Source organism: Rutilus rutilus (assembly GCF_951802725.1).
Source record: "Rutilus rutilus genome assembly, chromosome: 18".
Lineage (NCBI taxonomy): Eukaryota > Metazoa > Chordata > Actinopteri > Cypriniformes > Leuciscidae > Rutilus > Rutilus rutilus.
Genome location: NC_140231.1, coordinates 17,026,528 through 17,048,525, shown reverse-complemented (window position 1 = coordinate 17,048,525; position 21,998 = coordinate 17,026,528). Strand labels below are relative to the sequence as shown.

At 38.3% G+C, this 21,998-nt stretch overlaps 2 protein-coding genes across 3 annotated transcripts; one reads left to right on the top strand and one right to left on the bottom strand.

The window, feature by feature from the left end:
- Positions 1–10: 10 nt before the first annotated feature.
- Positions 11–14,749, top strand: actn3a (actinin alpha 3a). Of its 2 annotated transcripts, XM_084388105.1 has the most exons (21): positions 42–375; positions 5,733–5,847; positions 6,360–6,479; positions 6,611–6,697; positions 7,523–7,610; positions 7,860–7,938; positions 8,970–9,051; positions 9,141–9,226; positions 9,338–9,430; positions 9,566–9,796; positions 9,907–10,054; positions 10,159–10,309; positions 10,411–10,519; positions 11,296–11,436; positions 11,666–11,848; positions 11,977–12,111; positions 12,205–12,384; positions 12,545–12,691; positions 12,790–12,855; positions 13,964–14,122; positions 14,231–14,749. In XM_084388105.1, exons 1-21 carry the CDS (start codon positions 241–243, stop codon positions 14,387–14,389), a joined length of 2,694 nt encoding a protein of 897 aa, XP_084244231.1. In that variant the 5' UTR covers positions 42–240; the 3' UTR covers positions 14,390–14,749. The 2 variants fall into 2 exon arrangements, with proteins under 2 accessions (XP_084244232.1, XP_084244231.1); XM_084388106.1 differs by lacking the exon at positions 7,860–7,938 and having other exon boundaries at positions 11–375.
- Positions 14,750–15,766: 1,017 nt separating this feature from the next.
- On the bottom strand, positions 15,767–20,238 carry slc29a2 (solute carrier family 29 member 2). The gene is made up of 13 exons (XM_084386775.1): positions 20,145–20,238; positions 19,100–19,142; positions 18,850–18,928; positions 18,631–18,764; positions 18,332–18,471; positions 18,053–18,187; positions 17,705–17,802; positions 17,456–17,534; positions 17,250–17,383; positions 17,017–17,116; positions 16,855–16,940; positions 16,547–16,746; positions 15,767–16,354 (listed from the first exon to the last, which is right to left on the bottom strand). Exons 2-13 carry the CDS (start codon positions 19,129–19,131, stop codon positions 16,243–16,245), a joined length of 1,329 nt encoding a protein of 442 aa, XP_084242901.1. The 5' UTR covers positions 19,132–19,142; positions 20,145–20,238; the 3' UTR covers positions 15,767–16,242.
- Positions 20,239–21,998: the final 1,760 nt, after the last annotated feature.

Sequence of the window (21,998 nt, the reverse complement as noted above, 5' to 3'; positions counted from 1 at the left end):
TTAGGAAATTAAGTTGTGACCAAATACTGCAGCAGTTAGTCACTCATATTGGGCGCCGTTACTTGTAGAGTTTTGGCAGCAGCTGTCAGCTCATCGGCCGGTGGGAGCAGGGTCTGTCTTCTCTCCAAACCCTCACGGGACTTCGATTGTACGGCACAGGGCGTGTATGTTGAATTAAGTGGTAAATAATTAGGTTGAGTAGGTTGAGGGGATACCAAGCACCCCAGGAAAGACGGCAAAATGACAGCGATTGAAACGCAAGTGCAATATAGTTCTTCTTACATGATGACTACGACTGAGGAATACATGACCCAAGAAAACGACTGGGATCGAGACCTGTTACTGGACCCGGCCTGGGAGAAGCAGCAGAGGAAGGTCAAATCTCACTTTTTAATTTTCTTTATAAAGGTTTACGTAAAATGAATGAGTGTAACGTTACAGCCAGAAGAAAATAAGATATTAGATTATATACAAGTTTTAATCGTGTTTTAGCCTACTTTATGGACTGAAAAGCAATATTGTAAGGTCAAAAGACTCTTAATGAAATTACTTTGCATTGCACTCGGCTGCATCACTGCGCTGGTATTGTCGAATCTGCACGTTGTATACCGCTTTGTAACACGGACCAATCAGCTGTAGCCTCATTGATTTAAGCAACTCGAATGATTGGATAATGTTGTCTAACTTTAATTTCAACCATTGATTAAGAATAATTAACTATATTAATTACTGCAACCATAAAAAAATAATTTAAATGAGGAAACGAGAAATTATGTTCTGTCACTAGTTACTCAAATATATAACAAATATCAAAAAATCAAATCACATATATTTGTATGTGAAAGCGTTTTACTTCACAGGAATTGAGAATCTTTTATTTGCCTGTTAATAGCTTTATTGAGCAGAAATTAAGTAGACTACTTGCATTATAGAGCACCGTGCTGCACCTACATTGCATTAGACAGCTACACCAAAGTGACAGTAACAGCTGAACAGATGAGGCAACAGTTAGAGAGGAGAGTCAGTGTTCAAAATGGAGGAAGTGGTTAAGCAGCACTGAGAGCTGCAAATAGATTCTACAACTAAAAATACTGGCCCCATTCTGTCGCCTTAACCCATTAATCCAAGGGTTCCAGTTTGTTTATCATCGTCTGTTGATTGTAATTAAATTATGTTATGTTGAGAGGTGTTTATTAATAAGCAAGGATTTATTTACATCTCGTTGGAAGCGCACACCTTTCTATCTTGCTGAGTGCACTCACTACTAAACTGAAACTCACATTCACATAGTTTTGTGAGTTTCAGATTGGTAGGTCAACTTGGTTTAAAAAACAAAGTCTAACTCTAAGAAACTGGCACTTTCCATGAGTAGGTTACAAAATATATCCTGATGGTGCTTTACCTTAAAAAAAAACATCATCATCATCATCATCCTCAGGAGGTCAAACTAAATTGTATAATTTGTTTTTCATTCAGAGTTTTGCAACCCTATTGTGTAATGCAGTTTAGGCCAGCCACTTAAAACTAGCTACTATTATCAATTATGTTTGCATTATATGAAATTATGAAACACAATAGTTCTCCCAGCACAAACAACACACATTATAGCGCCTTTAATGCTTAAAAAATAATTTGGGTTAAAACCCAAAGTGAACCATTTCAAAAGATATGCTAACTTTGTGTGTGTGCTTGCTATGTCAATTACTTATAGAATTAAATTTCCCAATGAAAATGCGTCATTTTGTATGTTCACTGTATAGGGTGATAATGTTTTGGTTTTTGCAGTAGCATTCATTGTTTTTGTCATACTGTTGATGTATTTTTATGTACTCCTGGTAGCCTAGCCTAGCGAACACGTTGTGGAAGCTGAAGGGGATCTAAATAAAGCTTCTTTTTTTTTTGCACTTGAATGTGAGCAATTATGTCAATGCAGAACTGTCACACTGCACGAATCTCTTCACAAAACTTGACTCGATGCTGATATCACAGGCTTCCTTTTACTTTGGTTTGTTATTCCTGTAAGTCTTCCTGCTTCAGTGAATTAGGCTACTTTTTAAACCTAAGCATCCTTGTGTTTTTCTTGGTCCCTTTGCCACCTGTTGGGACTAGTTTATTAGAGAACTCATCTGTGCAGTTTTGCATAACTTTAATGTGTCAGATCCTGCATGGACAATTGGGCTTTGATAAAGAGAGATATTCTGATTCTGAATGTTTTTATTTTATTTTTTATAAATTTCTATGTTGTGTCCCAGAACCTTTCTACTCTCCTTGCCTGTAAAGTCCTCAGTTTGAGCCATGGTGCATGTAGTCCAGGCCTCATCCATTACCTGCATCAGTTACATGGAAAATGTCACTGAGTTCTCCAACATGAGGGTTTCATGGACACTTCTATGGTCTCAGCACTCAAAGCACTTTTTACTTTTTTAGCACTAATGCACAGGTATGCATATTTCATCAAATTAAACGTGTATTTTGTCCATCTTTTTATGAAATCTGCAAATCAAAGAGGAAAAAAAAAAAGTTCAATTTTTTCCCTCATTCCATTAAGGAACCCTAGTGCCACAGAACCTGAGGGTTTCAGATAGGTGTGCACATTCTTCAGGCATACGGTAGGGGTGTGGGTAGAGGTGGGAAATGGTGGGGGGTGGGGTGAAGAAAGTCATGAGTACGATCGAATGGCAGTTGCTATTCCAGAAGAGGTGTCCTTGTAGGGGAGCTTCTATAAACTACCTAATGAAAGCATGGGGGTTGGAAAGGGGTGGTTAACTGGAGAACAGGTCAGACAGGTAAATTTATTTCAGGCTGGATTTGACTTTCATGGCCGTTTAAATGCGAACAATAAAAGAGGGTGGAACATACAATAGGACAATAATAATAACTGGTTGCAGGTCACAAGTTTCTGTTGGTCAATCCCCTTCCCACTCGAGCTATTGATTTCCACTTTAGGTGTCTTCCATAGGTTTTATACCACCTTAAAGTTAACGAAAGGTGCTACGGTGTATTTAAATAGCTTATATTGCTTTTGCTGTGCAAACGAAAGTCAAATGCAATGCCATAGCTAGGTTATAGCTTTAAATGCCAGGCCTTCAAACTGTAAATATCATGTTACCCAGAATCCTAAGTTCAGCCCTTTCACCTGAATGTGCCTCATCCCTACAATTTCTCACAACCACATTTATTCCCTCTATAGATTCTGTCAGTAATTATGATGTGACATCCTGGTCAAAACGTAAGGAAACGTTTTTGTTAGTGTCGATTGCAGTGGCGTTATACCTTTACAGCTGGGTAGTGTTCCCATTATCTAACTAAAACTATAAAAATGTAATAAAAAAAATTTAATGTAACAACAAACTTACTGTATTTCAGCTAGTTGACCAGGCAAAATTTCTCATCTTTTTTTGTTGAAGTACTAAAATAACTATAACTAAATAATTTAAAACTAATAAATAAAATGAGCTAAAACTACTAATAAAACCCCCCACAAAATTACTAAAATAAAATTAAAGTGAATACAGAAAATATAAAAAGAAAATCTAATTCAAAATATGAGCAAAAATCATCTGTAGATCGTAAATGATCTGTTATCGGCTGTTGTCATCCCCCAATAAAAATAAGACTATAAGGTTTAGGTGAAAGTCTTTATTGGGTAAAATATTTGGGTAACACTTTATGGTTACACTTTATTTTAAGGTGTCATTGTTACAGTGTAATTATAAGTACTGAGTAATATTAAGTAACTACTCTAAATGTACCTACTCTAGGGTTAGGGTAGGATTAGGATTTGGTTGAGGGTTAGTTGCATGTAATTATGCATAATTCACTGTTATTACTATGGTAAATACATGTAACATAATAACAAGGACACTGTAAAATAAAGTGGTATCCACTTTATTTTAGTTTCCTTGTTACACATGTAGTTACTATTATTATTATTATTACTACATAATTACTGTAAATTATGCATAATTGCATGCAACTAACCCTCAACCACACCCTAATCCTGAAGTAAGTGCATGTAGTTAATTATTATCACTCAGTCCTTAAATGTATATCATTACACTGTAACACGGACACCTTAAAATAAATTGTAACTAATATTTGCAATAATCCACCTTTTTTTTTTTTAAGGGTATATACTTACCTGTGAATGGATCAATATAACCAAATGTGTTTTGTTTATTAAAAAAAAAATGTTTTAATAAAAATCCAAATATGCTGTGGTCCTTTAATTGATAAAAATATACAATAACATGTAGAATATATTCTAAATATTTATGTGTGCATGAGTCGATGGGTGAATTGTCTTCATTTTAAACAATGCCCTGTCATGATAGCATTGAGGCTGCAGTCAGCTTGACTCATAAATGCAAAGCTTTTGCACAGATGCATGCATGGTTGAAATGATGATGTAACTGGAGTGCCATTGGATCGCAAGGCTAAAATGACGGCTCAGTGATCGAGACTGTATTTGCTGTGGTCATCATAGTACAGTATCAGAAATTAGAACAAGAAGATTCAGGAAATAAATCAGTTTCAGTCTGTGTGTGCTTTATATGTTTTTTCAGGCTATTTTAGTCTTAGTCTTAGTTTCTTTAGTATCTTAGTCTTAGTTTCTTAGTTCAAATGTCCATTAAGCATGACCCTTTCATTAATACTCAGATCTGAAGCTATTTAAAAGCTATTAATCAAAGCTGACTGCTTTGTATATGAAAAATATCTGTCAAAAGGATTACATGCAGATTTTTTAAAATGTTTGATTGATTTAAAGAGCTGATAAATCATCACCGCTAAAGATATAAGCCTGCGAAAACGCAATGAAACCATTACTGACATGCCAAGTTATTTCTGTACGACCAACCTGTTGCTTGACTAAATATTTATTCTCTCATTCGCAATGTAGTGAGTTCAAGGACGTCCAAGAAAAATGTTTAATGTTCCTGGTGCTCATACTTGGGTGGCCACTAAAATAATTGCGAAATCAGTGTTATATCATCCAGTCTTTTCAACTCCAATTTAACACAACACTCAGCAAAGTGTATTGCTTTTGATTATAATTGAATGTTTTATGAGTATGTTTTATATCAAATAAATGGGCCCAGCACTGTGGGACATCAAACTTTTCTTTCGCTGTAGTGTTTTGAGCGTCTGTTCCAGGAATGCTGTGCTTTCAGCTGTCTGCTGGTGTCTCATGGCTCCCCGATATAGCTTCCTTCACTCCCCCTTTCCTCTTCCTCCTCTTCACCTCCCCCTCCCACGGGACACAGGCTAATTTTGGTGATCTTTGTCAGAGGAGGGGTGATTTGAAGGGTGGCCACCTGCTGCAAAAGAGTCTCCACTTCCAGCCTTACATCAAATTACGTTGGTCCTTGGCATTCTTCAGTCACCTTATTCGCTCTCTTTCCCCTTCTCTCTTACGCTGGGGCTCCCAGTGAGGCATATACAGTCAACACTGTTTATAGATCCAACTCTATGTGTAGGTCAGGGTCAAAAATTAACCTTTGCTCAAGAAAAAAATGCCACCAAAACAAAAAATGCCAACTCAGATATTTAAAATGTGGGTAGTACCAAAACATAGTACCATTTTATTTTGTTTTGATATTATATTGCAAGCCTAGGCCTGCTCTTATGCGTTTACAGCCGTTTCTTTATTATTTGATGTTACAAATTATTTCAAGAAAAGGGATGTCATGCTATATTTCTATATGACCTATATTGTATTTTTTCCCCCTCAGACCTTCACTGCCTGGTGCAACTCTCACCTGCGTAAGGCAGGGACACAGATCGAGAACATTGAGGAAGACTTCAGGAATGGACTCAAACTCATGCTGCTGCTGGAGGTTATCTCAGGTAAGCGTCTCACTTGATCTGTTGATTATACGTGCTCAGTGTCCCATATCAGTGGCCATTGGCCAATATCAGGTTTGTACCCGTGAAGCAATCTGGACGTTAAATAAGTATACTGTAGCACCTCTGGGTAAACGGACTTTGATCCCCTTCTGGGTCATTGATTGGGACGGTGGGAGATTACAGTGAACAGTGCTGCACATGTCATTTGCAAGGTTAAGTGTCATAAACACATTAAAAAATATATAAAAATATCAATAAATATAGTATAAGCTTGAATTCTAAAGACCCTAAAACAAAAAATGTTGCAGTTATGTGTGGATTTCCTCCCACTTTTATATTATTTTCCTATGGATTTGATTTCTGACCTTTGTAAATGCAAATAACTTTTTCATGTTCCCAAATGTAGCTAATGTAAAGATGTTGTTACTTTACACTTCCCCTATTAATACCCTCGCATGAAGCAAAGGAATATACACATGTACTTATGAATTGATTTGTGTGTGTGGTATCAGGTGAGAGACTCCCTAAACCAGACAAAGGCAAAATGCGTTTTCACAAGATCGCCAACGTAAACAAGGCCCTGGACTATATCAGCAGCAAGGGAGTCAAGCTGGTTTCCATCGGTGCTGAAGGTAAAGATAAAAACTTCATCTCCTTCAGATTCTCTAATATCGTCACCGTAAGCCCCTCTATTCTTGTCCATTTCCTTAACTTTACTCTTCTGTCAAGTGAAACTGTTTTTTCTGTCTGTTCTGACTTGCAGAGATTGTGGATGGCAATGTGAAAATGACCCTTGGGATGATCTGGACCATCATCCTGCGCTTTGCAATCCAGGACATTTCAGTGGAGGGTGAGAGACTCCAAACATTTGACACATTAGCACCTCTGCGCTCTTGTTTATTTAAAGGCCCACTCATTTTGTTTGTCACACTGGTTGGTTTGAAAGTCGCTTTGAACTTTTATTGACACCAAGCGGCATAGATGAGGCATCGCCGAAAAGTACGTTTTTATAGTTACCAGTGCCATTGTAGAAGTGATTAGTATTTGGCTTAGTATTAGTAAATTTACACCTGCTCACAACCACACATAAATGCATGGAATACAGGAATACAGGGCAGGTCCGAGAGCCGTGGGAACGGAGTGATGTCTGTGGCGCAAGTGTTAATGAGCGTGACCTGCACGCCACACCGGTCTCGAGTCCCACTGATGTCACTTCTCCTTTTATTCTTCCGGAGCTCCTCCATGGGACTCGAGAATGGTGTGGCGTGCAAGTGACCCTCATTAACACGTGCGCAACCGGCCTCACTCCGTTCCCATGGCTCTCTACCCTGCCCTACTCGCCACAGTAATTGTTGTAGGCATGTTGGTCAATAAGTCTCTTTTATATTTCTGCAATATACTGGAGTCAAATCTGAGAGAGGAGTTCAGAAGAGACTAGTTGTAATTTTCATGGAAGGGGATTATGCTGAAATGACTGGAATTCATTAACATACACGTTTAACTGTCAAATCTGAGGTTTACGAAGCATTTGTGAATCCAGAGGCGACTTCCATTTTAGGAGCAAATTGCTTGAATTTACTCATATGAACGAAAGGTCAAATGAGCGTATCTTTAAAATGAAATGTTGAAGGGTAAGGTCAACTGACCTGATGATCCACTGACCTGATCCTTACAGAGACCTCTGCTAAGGAGGGCTTGCTGCTGTGGTGTCAGAGGAAGACTGCCCCCTACAGGAATGTCAACGTGCAGAACTTCCACATCAGGTGATTTCTGCTTTACTCCTGTTGACCATTGGAGAGAACAGCATGTTGGCTTATTTTCACTATTTCATACTCTGTTTAACCGATTAAAGCTCTTGTTAGTGTGCACATTATCTCTGTTAAAACTCATCATGCTTCTAAACTTTCACCGAGCACCTCTGCACAACACTTATAATTTTGTTAATCATTCCCATGACTCTCTTCTTGTTCTTTCTCCATGTTTTCCTCTTTTGCTTGTGGTCTGTGTCTCAGTTGGAAGGATGGCCTGGCTCTCTGTGCCCTCATCCACAGACACAGACCTGACCTCATCGATTACGCCAAACTGCGCAAGGTGCCATCACCCCCTTTCAGTCACTCTCATCATGCATCTCTGCCTTCTTTTTTGTTCATTAGCTATATGTCCATTCATCTGCTGTTTCAAACTCACCTTTTCACTCACACTATATCTGTCATCTTTGACCTGTTTGTAACTAACGTTGTCTCTTGGGCTGTGAATGCACTGTTAATTGCTTCTAAAAAAAGGGGGCTGAATTTTACACTAAAAAAAATTAAAGGAGCCGTTTGTAAGATTGTGGCCAAAACTGGTACTGCAATCACTTTCAAATTACTGTAGAGCGGTGTCTCCCCTCCCCCCTGACTTGAGGTTGCCAGATAGGCTGCAGGATCCAGCAGGAACGTAGGCTGCTACGTAGCTGTGGTAACTAGAGCAGAGCTGGCAACCCCGATGCCGAAACACTACTGACTTCGTGATTGGTAGATAGGTGGAGGGTGGCACATCAGGCCAAAACACAAGATGACAACATCAACATCAGTTGAGGGCTGCAACTTCACTTTTTAAATGACAATATCCTGGCGGGACTACTGTTGTCAGTGATATAAGTATTTGAAATGAACATGATTTCTTAATGTCTAGTGACATATCAGGGCCATTTTATGATTAATTGAAATACATTTCTTACATACAGCTCCTTTAACACTATTTTTCTTATTTAGAGTGGAGAAAAAGGTCTCATTTGGTTTGTCTTTTTTATTCCATGAAATTATTTAAAGTATTTCGGTTTAGCACTGTACATGAATATGGTAATCATGGTATAACTATAAATCATGGTAGATATCAAAGTGCCATGGTATTTGCCATGGTAAAATCAGAAATGGATTACATTTTTGCCTGTTTAATGATGTCACTAATGGTCTGTAGTGTATAAAATGGCATGTGTCACATCTAAAAATGGTGTTTATGATGTAAATGAGTATGACATTTTTTTTTCTTGCAAAGTTCAGTTGAGGAGTGTGGAAAAAGTTTCTTTTGTTTATATATTAATTCTTCATTGGGTTTCTTCCTGGCTTTGTCTGCCATTGCAGGATGACCCCATTGGCAACCTCAACACTGCTTTTGAGGTAGCAGAGAAATACCTTGACATCCCTAAAATGCTTGATGCAGATGGTACAACCTCTTGGAGAATCATGCGATTTCATTTTTCAAAATGTAAAAATAAAATGGTTTCCCGAATAGTTTGTTTGTCTCCATTTCAGATATTGTGAACACTCCGAAACCTGATGAGAAGGCCATCATGACCTATGTGTCATGTTTCTACCATGCTTTCGCTGGTGCAGAGCAGGTATGGGAATTCTTCTGGAGATGAACATCTGTATAGGAAGGAGAGTCGCTCCTTTTAGAATGTAATTGCCCACCTTATTTTCCCTTTGTAATCAGTCACACTGTCCTCCAGGCTGAGACAGCAGCTAACAGGATTTGCAAAGTATTGGCTGTGAATCAGGAAAACGAGAAGCTGATGGAAGAATACGAGAAACTGGCTAGCGAGGTGAGAACACTCAAATTCTCTATTATTCTCTATTAATATTTTGTTAATTTCTATAAACATGTGCCTGCTAGTCTTGATTATCCCCAAGGTTTCTTCTTCAACCCACTTAAACATACACTTACATTTTCTCCTCAGCTTCTGGTGTGGATCCAAAGGACCACCCCCTGGTTGGAGAACCGTGTGGCCGAGCAGACAATGCATGCCATGCAACAGAAACTGGAGGATTTCAGAGATTATCGTCGTGTGCACAAGCCACCCAAAGTTCAGGAGAAGTGTCAGCTGGAGATAAACTTCAACACCCTGCAGACCAAGCTGAGGCTCAGCAACAGGCCTGCTTTCATGCCCTCTGAGGGCAAAATGGTTTCAGTATGTGTTGCTCCATTTTTCTTAACACATGTATATGGGGGTAAATGACCTTGGCTTTTAAGTACCCTATAGAGTTGAGAGTACATTCTACCTGCTGTCCCCTTCTGCAGGACATTGCCAATGCCTGGAAGGGTCTGGAGCAGGTAGAGAAAGGTTACGAGGAGTGGCTGCTCACAGAAATCCGTCGTCTGGAGAGACTGGACCACCTGGCTGAAAAGTTTAAGCAGAAGTCTACCTTGCATGAATCATGGACCACAGGTATTAAGCACAACTTTTAGTCAGCCATTTTAACTCTACTTTGACAACTGACATGTTCCTCCTCGTTTTTTCTCATTCTTCTCATTTTGTAATGCTCAACACAGGAAAGGTGGAGCTGCTGTCTCAGAAGGACTACGAGTCAGCATCTCTGATGGAGATCCGTGCTCTGATGAGGAAACACGAGGCCTTTGAGAGCGACCTGGCTGCTCACCAGGACAGAGTGGAACAGATCGCTGCCATTGCACAGGAGCTCAAGTAAGATAGATCCACCTCAGGCCCCTTGAAATAAGGATAGTACTTTCTTACAGATTTTACTGTAGGTAATGAAAATGATAATAAAATACGCTGTTCTTTAGTGAACTGGACTTTTATGATGCTGCCACCATCAATGCCCGATGCCAGGGCATCTGTGACCAGTGGGACAACCTGGGCACCCTGACCCAGAAAAGGAGAGAATCACTGGAGGTACATGTATATGATAAAACTCTTCCCCAATTGTCTATTTCTTGAATTGAGAATGGGGTAAAAACCAATGTAGATTCTACTTCCAGAAACATTAAGACTCTTTTGCATGTTTAGGCAATAAAGAGTTAGCCTGGAAATCCAGACCTAAATCTAAAAGATTAATGGTCTGGCATCGACTAATGAAAATCGGCCAGCTCGAGGGGCGGCACCAAGCATGCATTTGAAAATCTCACTGCACGCAATTGGATAACACTACGACCAATCACAACAAGCCCCATACGCTTAGCTACCAGCAGAGCTAACTGGTAGATTAGACTCTGTCTCTTGCCGTATCTGGTCGGCAAAACAGCAAAAACGTCCTTCTTGCAAAGGAACGATTCGAGCTCTGTCTTCTGTTCCTCTTTTAGATAAAAAGCCAAGTCTAACTCGTTCATTGTAGCGGCCAAAGCCGTTTCAAACAACTGGTGTTCATCCATAGCCATCTTGCAATGTTTACTAATGACTTCGACATCACAGCGCTGTCGTCATCATCTGTTTAGCTCGCCTCTGGCCCGCCTATATCAGATAACCCGATGTGATTGGTGCAGTTCGGATACAAGGGCATATTTAATGAGCATCATTACTTGACGCCAGAGTAAACTCGCTGAGCAAATTCAACTTGTGCTCTTGCGAGAACTCTGGATTTCCAGGGTAATAAAGAGTATGAATAAAATGTGATATTTACAGTGCGTAAAGTGTGTGGGCTTGCTGTAATCTTTCTCTTTGCTTTGCCATAGCGTGTGGAAAAGCTTTGGGAAACAATTGACCAGTTGTATCTGGAGTTTGCCAAGAGGGCTGCGCCCTTCAACAACTGGATGGATGGAGCTATGGAAGATCTGCAGGACATGTTCATTGTGCACAGCATTGAGGAGATTCAGGTGAAAGACAAACGCTAAATGCTTGAAGGAATGCTTATCTTCCTAAATAACATTGTGTAAATGAGCTTCAGTATCTTCTCAATATGTTTTGGGCCTAGGACATTTTTGTAGTTCCCTTAAATCTCACTTAACTTCTCTAATGATCCCCTTTTTCTACCTTCTTTTCATTGACTACTTACTCACAATGTCTTAACATCATTTGGTTCTCTCCTGCTTTTATCAACCTCAGAGTTTGATCACAGCCCATGACCAATTCAAGGCGACCCTACCAGAAGCTGATAAGGAACGCTTGGCCATCATGGGCATTCATAATGAGATCCTGAAGATAGCTCAGACGTACGGGATCAAGATAGTGGGTGAGAATCCCTACACTGTCCTCTCTCAACAGGATATTAGCAACAAATGGGAGGCTGTGAGTACTTTACAATCTATATTTTACAATTTCAGAATAATCAGCAATAAAAATGGTTCAATATTTGGAGTCTTTTAAGCTCCTTTCAGCTTTCCCACTGAGAAATATTGCTTCCTTCCCAACAACAGGTGAAGCAATTAGTTCCAATGCGTGACCAGGTGTTGCAAGAGGAAGTGGCCAGGCAACAGTCCAATGAGAGGCTGAGGCGCCAGTTTGCTGGTCAGGCCAATATCATTGGACCCTGGATTCAGACCAAGATGGAGGTGTTTCACCATACACCTTACTCACATTTAGAGTACTTACATATTACATATTAAAACTGAAATATCTGAAATAATCTTCCTCATGGTCAACAGGAGATCAGCCATGTGTCAATTGATATTTCCGGCTCCCTTGAGGAACAGATGAGCAATCTGAAAACATATGAACAGAACATCATTAATTACAAATCCAATATTGACAAACTGGAGGGAGACCACCAGCTCAGCCAGGAGGGACTGATCTTTGACAATAAGCACACCAACTACACTATGGAGGTACTGACGACCAGCTATTTTCTATTCATTCTGAAATGTATTTCCTCTTTGAAGTTTCATGTGTCATTAGCTAAGGTGTCTTACATAGATGTCCATTTCCATCAAGTTCCTTTAATCTCACCTTACCTACAAGGCATGTTTCCTATTATGTACATTTCAGCATGTCCGTGTGGGATGGGAGCAGCTCCTCACCACTATTGCCCGCACAATCAATGAGGTTGAGAACCAGATCCTGACTCGTGACGCCAAGGGCATCAGCCAGGAGCAGCTGAATGAGTTCAGAGCCTCATTCAACCACTTTGACCGGGTTTGCAATACATGGAGTCTTTGGTTTCTACTTAGAATACACAAAGTTGTGCAACATTGTCCAAATTGTAGAATAAGCACAAATTTTTTTATTTGCAGAAGAGGAATGGCATGATGGATCCTGATGACTTCCGTGCCTGCCTGATTTCAATGGGTTATGATCTGGTGAGGGCATTTAGTCCTGGTCAAAATATGACTGCCAGTTTTATTTTTATGTTGTTGGTTTTTTTTTCCGTTGCTTTAAAGGGTAACTAAACCCCTGGTCAGAGCCTGACTCCACCCACTGGCAATATTTGAAAAATGCTAGAAAAGTGGGCAGACCCCAGCGGAGATAGAGGGGACGAACCGTGAGCGGAAGGGCGTGCACCTGAGAGTCCTGCTGTCAGACTGTCTAAAATGGAGAGTTTGCTCACAGGGTCGCAAGACGACGTAAATGCATCTGATGAGTTTTATCGAGTTGATGTCAATAGCGCGCGCTCTGTATAGGCATATTCATATTTTGCAGCTCTGTGAAAAAATCCAGCAAAATGCGCCGACGCGTTTGTCGACCCCAGAGGATTAACTTTAGCCTAACCATAAATTGTGATTAAAATATATATGATCACTCACATCAAGACGCCGCTGCGGTGGTGGAGTCCATGCAGGATCGAGGAACAGCGTTTGGCACTGCGTCGCTGTTCAGCGCGAGCTGTGTGGAGAAGCCAATGTCCACCTCTATTGCGTTGGAAAAGCAATTTCGCGTAAAATGCAGGTTTTACACTCACGGTCTTCCAGGCCAAGTGCATGCAAACACTGGCGCCTAATTTCCAAGTCTGCTGGAAAGCTATGCAGTTGCACCCAGCAACACTATACCTACCACTGTACTAAATACAGATAAATCTACGCTAGCTCATCCAAGGGCGTGGTGAGCTCGTACCAAGGGAGGGCGTGGTGAGCTGGAACCAGCCTACGTCACGCAGTACCGTTTACGTCACGCAGTACCGCAACATCCAATAGGAAAATTCAACTGCAGTAGCCACCGTTCAACCTGAAGAGGGCAGCACTCAGACGTTTTTACACCATATATTGTAGAATCAAAACACTTTATACCCAAATGTCAAAAAAGTTACTCGAATCAATGAACAACACTAATAAAGCCCCATTCTTACAGATCATTAACTAAAAAAAGTTGGTTTAGGGTTTAGTTACCCTTTAAAATCATCCAGAAATACCAGGACACAAAATCAACTTTCTCTCTAAGGACTTATTTCTCATATAAACCTCCTTTTTTTAGGGTGAAGTTGAATTTGCACGCATTATGACTCTGGTAGACCCCAACAACACAGGAGTTGTCACCTTCCAGGCCTTTATTGACTTCATGACCAGGGAGACAGCAGAGACTGACACTGCTGAACAAGTTGTGGCCTCCTTCAAGATATTAGCTTCTGACAAGGTAATTCCAAACTAAGAACCATCAAAATAACCTATGTGTGCTTTATGAGAATCTGCTAAATATGGCTCCTGTTGTTAAAAAGCATCCATTTTTTACTATATTCTGCAGGCATACATTACAGTGGAGGAGCTGAGAAGGGAGCTGCCCCCAGAACAAGCCGAATACTGTATCAGCCGCATGACCAAGTACATGGGCAGTGATGCTCCCCCAGGCTCCCTTGATTATATCTCCTTCTCCAGTGCCCTGTATGGAGAGAGTGACTTGTAGAGCCCTTTGTCACATCCACCACCTATAGTATACCCTTCCCCTAAATTCATGAAACCCTTAAACATCTAACTCCAAGAACAATGTCAGATGTAATGGATGGCCTTGCTGCAATGATTTGGTCCTGTGCGTCACCAGTTGATATATCATGATGAGGGACACCATCAATTGCTGTTTGATCCTTGTTAGTGGTCTGTCCCTTTTGCAGTGAAAAGTTTTCACAAGCCAGTAGGGATTGAAGAGTACAAAAACCTGTCAGAACATCATTCTTCACATTGACAGTTAATTAAGAGACATCTGCTCTCCCTTCATACAAATGGCTTACATTTTGGAGGAAGAAAAATAAATGATCCTAAAGAATATAAAATTTTGTGTATTTTGTTGTTTAATATATATAAGTGCTATCAAATCGATTAATCTAACAAAAGTTTTTATTTATATGTGTATGTATATTTATATACACACACACATATATATATATATATACATGCACATATTATAAAGAAAAACACCAATAATATATGCTTAGTGTATTTCATTAGTCTTGAGTGCTAATGTTAGTTTTCCATTATGCATAGAACGTAATGTTGCTCAGTATGTAAAAACTGTCAATTCATGCTAAGCCCACAAAATTCCACATAAGGCACCAGCAAATCTAATCTTTTTTTTATTTCTATAGAGGGCTTAAAGGAGAACTCCGGTCAATTTTAACATTGAGCTCATTTTTTTGTACATTTGGAGTGCTGTCAGTACAGAGAACAACGACAAAAATCGGTGTTGCCTACACCGTGTTATCCTCTTTTTAAAATTTGCACCCTGTTGACTTCAATGGGGCAAGTTTTGAACCTGCTTTTAGCCTCTAACAACATTTACATCCTGTTTTTGGTCGAAGTCCACAGTAATCGATTGTCGAGTTCACGCGCATAGGTTTAGTACCTATGATCACGCGTGTGAACTCGACAATCGACTACTGTGGACTTCGACCGAAAACAGGATGTAAATACAGGTATGTGCGCTGGCTGAATAAACATCATTTTTTATTAATATCTTTCACATCTACTGCAGTCAGATTCACCCGCGTTCACTCCGAAGGAATCACTCACATGACCTGTGCACTTGTAATGACACATCAAGGATGTTAAGAGGCTAAAAGCAGGTTTAAAACTTGCCCCATTGAAGTCAACAGGGTGCAAATTTTAAAGAGGATAACACGGTGTAGGCAACACCGATTTTTGTCGTTGTTCTCTGTACTGACAGCACTCCAAATGTACAAAAAAATGAGCTCAATGTTAAAACTGACCGGAGTTCTCCTTTAAGCTGTTACTGACAGGTCAGCGTGACTAATCACATGAAGCGTTTATATTTTTACATTTTATTTAAAAAAAAACACACACACAAAGAAATAAAAAAGCATACAAAATATAAAAGGTAAATAGCTGCACCAAGATACAACTTAAAAGATAAAAAAATATAATAATAATAATAATAATAATAATACAATTCTTCGGAATCTCGGATCACAAATGTAATAAAAAAAAATCGTAAAACATGTTAAAAGTGAAATATTTCCCTTAAAAAACATCCTATGGAAATGGAAAGTGATAGGAAGGAACATAAAATACCCCATAAGATTAAGATAAAAAGTTTATAACAATTTTTTGGTCTCTAAATTTGTTTCTCCTTTTTTTTCCTTCATGAGATCTTCAAAATCATGACTACAAAGTGCTATAAAGTTCAGAGTATACTTGAATAGAGCAAGGAAAAATTAATATACAAAGGCCTCACTCAGACAGTTCTCACTCGAAACATGTTGGTGAGTAATGACATAACAGCAGTGTCAGCTTGTGAGATTTTCCCTAAAGAATTTTTTTAAGGCCAAAGGAGAGAGCGGCACCCAGAGAGAGTCCCAAAGCCAGGAAGAAGGTCATCAGAGCCCCTGCTGTCTCTGCATCTTTAGGCCTCACCAGCCTAGATAAAAAATAAACGGAAGAGTTTGTGGGTGTTCCGAGAAATATTATGTGGGGCAATGGGTTTGTCAGTATGTTATGTGGGTCAATGGGTTGAAAATACCAGGAATAGTGACATAACAGAATAAATGTACTATTTACTTAACCCAGTTGATTTTAAAAATATTTTTGTGTTATCTTTAAGAGTACTTACTGTGGAGCATAGCTCATGGAGAGGCAGGCAAAATATCCACTTGAGATGGCAAACAAAGACATGGAGATAATATAAGCCAAGTCATGATTGAAAAAGACTGGAAGATAGGAGCGAGGCTGAACGTTGCAGAGCATGAGGGCAGGAATGAAAACTACCCGTAATACCACGAAAAGAGGGAATAATTTACTCTTCATCGAAGGCTGGGAATTTGGGAAAAGAAAAATTAGATGTTAGATAAAGAATCATTTCCAAAAGTAATCATTATCGTAGCACTGTATTGTGTTGATACAGGATCCGATGAGACTCACCCACTGAAGACGAGAAGTGAGACTTCTGCCTATCCAGTCCATCACATTGAAGACGATGAATGAACACAAAGGGATAAAGATGTTCTCTATAAGATGAAAAAGGATATAAATCAAAGTGCTTTGAAAAGCATAACGCATAATTATAATCTTTTGTAGACTCACCTTCAAATAAGCCGGAAGATTTTGTATTTACTGTAATTGCTGGGAAAACGGACAGTGTGACGGCAAACACGCATGTCACACAAAATGCCATCACCCATATCTAAAAAAATGAAGTTAAATAAATTATTAAATAAAATAAATTACTATTACTTGTCTTAAAATAAACATACTACATTTTTCCTGAGGTTTGAAACAAGGATGCTGGTTATAATAACAAAATACTTTCAGTATACCTTTTTGAAGACCTGTGGCACAGTTGACTTCTCCTCAGGTTCTTCTTTGAGCTCATTCAGCTTTTTACATGCTTCAGTTTCACCAATGTTATCGAATCCATTGTCAGCATCATCTAACTTCATTTTATCCATCTCTGTAGCAACAAAAATAAATTGTCTTTGCTGTAGTTTGTCCAAACACTGGAAAAATGTGCAATTTGACATACCAGATCTATCTGCTGGTGGCTCTTTCTGTGTCTCTGCAGTTTTAGGGGACGCATTTTCCAAATAAAGTTGGGCAAATCTCTGAAATATAACAAGGAATTTCATTTATACAAAATAACATAAATAATCAGAATATCGTTAATGCACTATTTGCATATTTTAGAGCAATTTTTAAATGAGCAGTAAATGCTTTTATCTGTGTTGTTGATGCTCAACAGTTAAAATAAATCATGATGGCCTAAGGCACCTACCAGATGCGGAAGTATGAGATAGCAGCACAAAGTAAGTAGAGTGGCGGCACAGGGGGTAATGAAATATCCAAGGGCAGAACTCTCAGAGTCAGTTTTAACTAAAGGAGGCATAAAAACCTAACTGTCAGCATAAATGTTTTTCTCTCAGAGTTTGAATAAAAAGCACATTGTATTATTTAGGTTCAAGTAGGTATGGTGTGGAATAGGGCTGCACATTAGAGGCCTGCATGGGACTGTGTTTTTAAATCCTGCTCCTGCAATGTGTGTTTCCCTCCTGCCCGCACCCACAAACATTCTGTTACAGCTTAAAGAAATTGTGAAAAAATAAGGTACTTTTAAGGTACTTACAGATATTCGATAACAGCATGGCAAGACCCGAGAAGATTCCTGCCACCGCCTGTCCACTCATAAACAGGGAGCTGAATTTTGGGGGTAGTTTACCGACCAGACCAAACAGACTACCTTGCAGAACGGCCCCAAACACTGAGAGAGAAGAAAGTGCAAGAACAACGAGGGGAGTTAGATTTGTCCACTGATTCACTCACTGAAAGATGCTGAAGTAGAAGTGGAGTGGATCTATTTTAATACTCTATTCAATATGAAGTGAAAAGGTAAATGTGAACATACTGTTAATAAACCAGATTGTTGCCATGGTAATGGAAAAGAAGTGGTCCTGGTCCATCTTAACTTTCACTAAAATGGCCGTGAGAATGAAGAGAAGTAATATGAAGACCATGCTACCCGCAATCCGCATCTTCTCTGCAATGCTACATAAAGCGAACGAGAACAAAATAACTCAAGATTATAATACGACCTATACACCTCTGTACCAATATAACACTACGACATGCAAAATGAGTGCCATTTTTGCCATTTTCATTTTTGTTTACTAAAATGAACTTTGCTTGACTGAACCAAGTACTCACCGCTGGTATAGAAAGGAGTTGAGAAGTGTGAATAGCAGCAAGGGAAGCTGGGCTAACAGCACACTCATGTTATCAAACATATACGGGTCTGACTGTGAAGAATCTGTACCATTTCTCAAACGGTCAGTGAAATACTGCAAACAGAAGAGAATGGAGGATGAGCACATGACATTTAAAGATAAACTCAAGTATTAATCAGTAAAAGTATGTCTGTCTTACATTCATTGCAGTTATGAAGAAGTTCCATGGAAGCAGAGTTCCCATTCCCAACAAGAAAAAGATAACAGCCACAAGGCCACTGTCAAGGTTAGAGAGACAATTATGCTAACATTATGTCATAAACTAAACAAAATGAATGAAAGTTAACATCTTATTATTTTTCCTGAATAATTCCTGAAAGCATGGCCATGATGCCAACTGATTTTCTGTTCTCTAAATCAGTTGACATCGGCATCAGAACTCCACTCACTGCGTATCTGATGTCCCCTTACAAATCCTCATTTTGAAATGTTCTGAGAGAAAAAAAGAAAAAGTTACATTTTTGTTGTTAGATCATGACAAGTTAGTGACATCAATACACAACCATATAGCACTGATTTTGTATTACTGTACTGACATCTACAGGAGTTAGGCTGTTTCCTCAGGTATTTCTGCTGTAATTTTGCAAGCACTGCTTGTTTATTAACAGAAACCGTTATTGTTTTTAAAATACATTTAATTAACCATGATTTGTTTTGTGATTCTAGAAGATTCTAGATTCTAATTCAATAAAAAATATTGAGAGGGAAACATTTGATTTCAGTTTACATTTTGATTTTTGTGTTTTAGCTTCATAATTCATTTAATTTTTATATAATTAAATTATTTAAAGTCATCCTGTGGCTGAGGCCCACCAGTAGGAACTTGTTTAAATTATTACTAAACTCATTCTCGTCACCAGTCTATGCCAAAAACACAAGAAACGCGGGAAACGTCTTTCCCGGATGATGTCATCATCAGTTAACTAGAAAAACCCGCGTCAAGTTCAGCTTCAACGACGAACTACTTAAACTTTCGTAACGTTGATCAGTATTAATGTCTAGTTCTTGTTTAATTTATTGACTTATTGAGTTTTATAAATAAAATAAGCATTTATATCAAATAAAATATACACTAAAAGCATAATTTCATTTCCTGCGTCACGATATGCGTTAATCATAAATATTTTCAATTTTGTTAAAGATACTAAAAACCTAGTATCCTAAACGTGAATCACTCATCACTCAAAATCTGAAAGCAACTTATGCCCAAACAATACCTGCTCCCTTCTACATCTGTCAACCAACTTTCCAATGGATTTTGAAAAAAAAGAAAGAAAAAATGAAATAGAGACTACATTCGAGCATTTACTGCTGGTATAAATAAATATTGATTCAGTGACTGCACTGAAATAGAATATATTATTCTAAAATTCGATGCGTTCATTTAAAATATTTTAAAAACAGAATATTCAGTATATTAAAATAAATACTCACAGAGTCGTAGACACACGTCGTCTCTCCTCAAAACAAGAAGCGCGCGCGGGTATATTTTGAACCATGAATGAGCAAATGATTGACATTTGTGAGCACCTATCAGCGAGGAGGAGCTGGTTGGCGCCTGTGATGGTGATATTACACGTCGGCTCCTCCCCTTTCTGTTGTTGACACTGGCTGACTTCACGCTCCACCCATGGCTCTGCAGTGAGCAGCCTCTTCGCCTATGAGTCGCTTCTTCATCCGTGTTAGTATTTATTTTGTTTTCAGTGTTGAAACGGCTATCAGGAAAATAGGACATGTTTTTAATACTTTTGTTTATTAATATTTCATTAACAACTGTTGAATTGTTTAATATATTAATAAAGTCAACACTCATATAAGCACAATATAATCCACTATGATTTTTTTTAATACTGCAAATAGCCTGCATATTGATCATTTTTATATTGCAAAAAAGCTTAAGGCTAAGTACATTTGAAAAGAGCTGTGATTCAAATATGGATTTTCGAAAATACATTTTTATTCAATATTCATACATGGTAGTGTTCTTATTATTATTATTACATTGAATTTATTGCAACACTTCAATATGTGAATTATATTTTCAGAAAACTGAACACATTTTTAGCGTTATCAGGCTTTTATCAACGGAGTTGCGCACTCGTGGTGTAGGCTACGGCTACTATACATTGGCCTGCCACAAGATGGCACTGTTTTCAAAACTCCTGATGCTTCGAATCTTTTGCCAAAACAATGAGAGAAAAGCTCCGAAGCTTTAAGAGGCTTAATTTCTTAGTCCATACCTACCAGACGTCGGAATATTGTGGATAGTGTCATGACCCCAAGAATTGTTTTCCCTTACATATCCACTTATCCAGCCTTTTTGATCTAAAAATACAAACGCATTTTCACACCAATTATGACCTAGCTAGGCCTACTAATTTTATATTGTCAGTGTTAGAATGCAAACACGGAATTAAAAGAGCAAGATATGGATATGCAATCAGTCAAATTCTATTTAAAAAAACCCTCAAAATTACACTTTTTCAAGAAATCTAGAAACAGAAACAGCAATCAACAAGATCAGACAAAGAACTGAAAATTAGGACTATAATATACAACCTCAAACCAATCAAAGAAATGTGGTGTCAAAACTTAATCAAACCACAAACAACTACACTGTAAAAAAATTAGATGATCAATATGGTATGACAACATAGGCTTTTACATTGTTTTAACTCAACTTTAATTATTATTTTTTTGTTTTTTTTACAAGTTATACAAGATTCCACTCATTATTTTAAGCCAGTTTAATGTAGTTTAAGTTTAAATGACTTTAACTCCAAGTTGAGTGTACTTTAAAATTTATAACAACCTTTTTTTTTTCTTTTTTTTTACAGTGTATGGTAACAAATGCAAACAAGGAAACAGAAAAGTAAAAAAATGTAAAACCATATCAAAATTCTACAGAAACACAGACTTATCATGGTATTCCTTTCTTTCTCCTTTGTTAGTCTTTCTTTTTCTCTTGAAATCAAGAGTTAAAACACGTTTCATGAAAATAGGCCACGTTTATTATTACCAGCAAAGTCAATAACAAATGTAGGCTATTTAGTTCCAAAGATGAATCTATTGCCCATAGCTATAGCTTTTACAAAATTAGTTAATTGTTAGTTTAAAATGAAAATAAGTGTTTTGCATAAGTTTGTCATAGGCCTGACAACAGTACTAAAGTATTTTCCCTCCATCTACCAAACAATGTCCCGTCATACCTTTAGTTCTTTGATAATATACTATGAATTTATCTAATTAATATTCATGCATTAAGCTGGTGTTAATGTATGAGGCAAG

Coding starts and splice junctions, on each gene's coding strand:
- slc29a2 (XM_084386775.1), bottom strand. CDS start 19,131: ATGAGGATTTGTAAGGGGACATCAGATACGCA. Junction 18,929..19,099: donor AAGGGGACATCAGATACGCA/GTGAGTGGAGTT, acceptor TAACCTTGACAG/TGGCCTTGTGGCTGTTATCT. Junction 17,384..17,455: donor GCCACCAGCAGATAGATCTG/GTATGTCAAATT, acceptor TTGTTGCTACAG/AGATGGATAAAATGAAGTTA.
- actn3a (XM_084388105.1), top strand. CDS start 241: ATGACAGCGATTGAAACGCAAGTGCAATATAGTTCTTCTTACATGATG. Junction 11,849..11,976: donor TTAGCAACAAATGGGAGGCT/GTGAGTACTTTA, acceptor TCCCAACAACAG/GTGAAGCAATTAGTTCCAAT. Junction 14,123..14,230: donor AGATATTAGCTTCTGACAAG/GTAATTCCAAAC, acceptor TATATTCTGCAG/GCATACATTACAGTGGAGGA.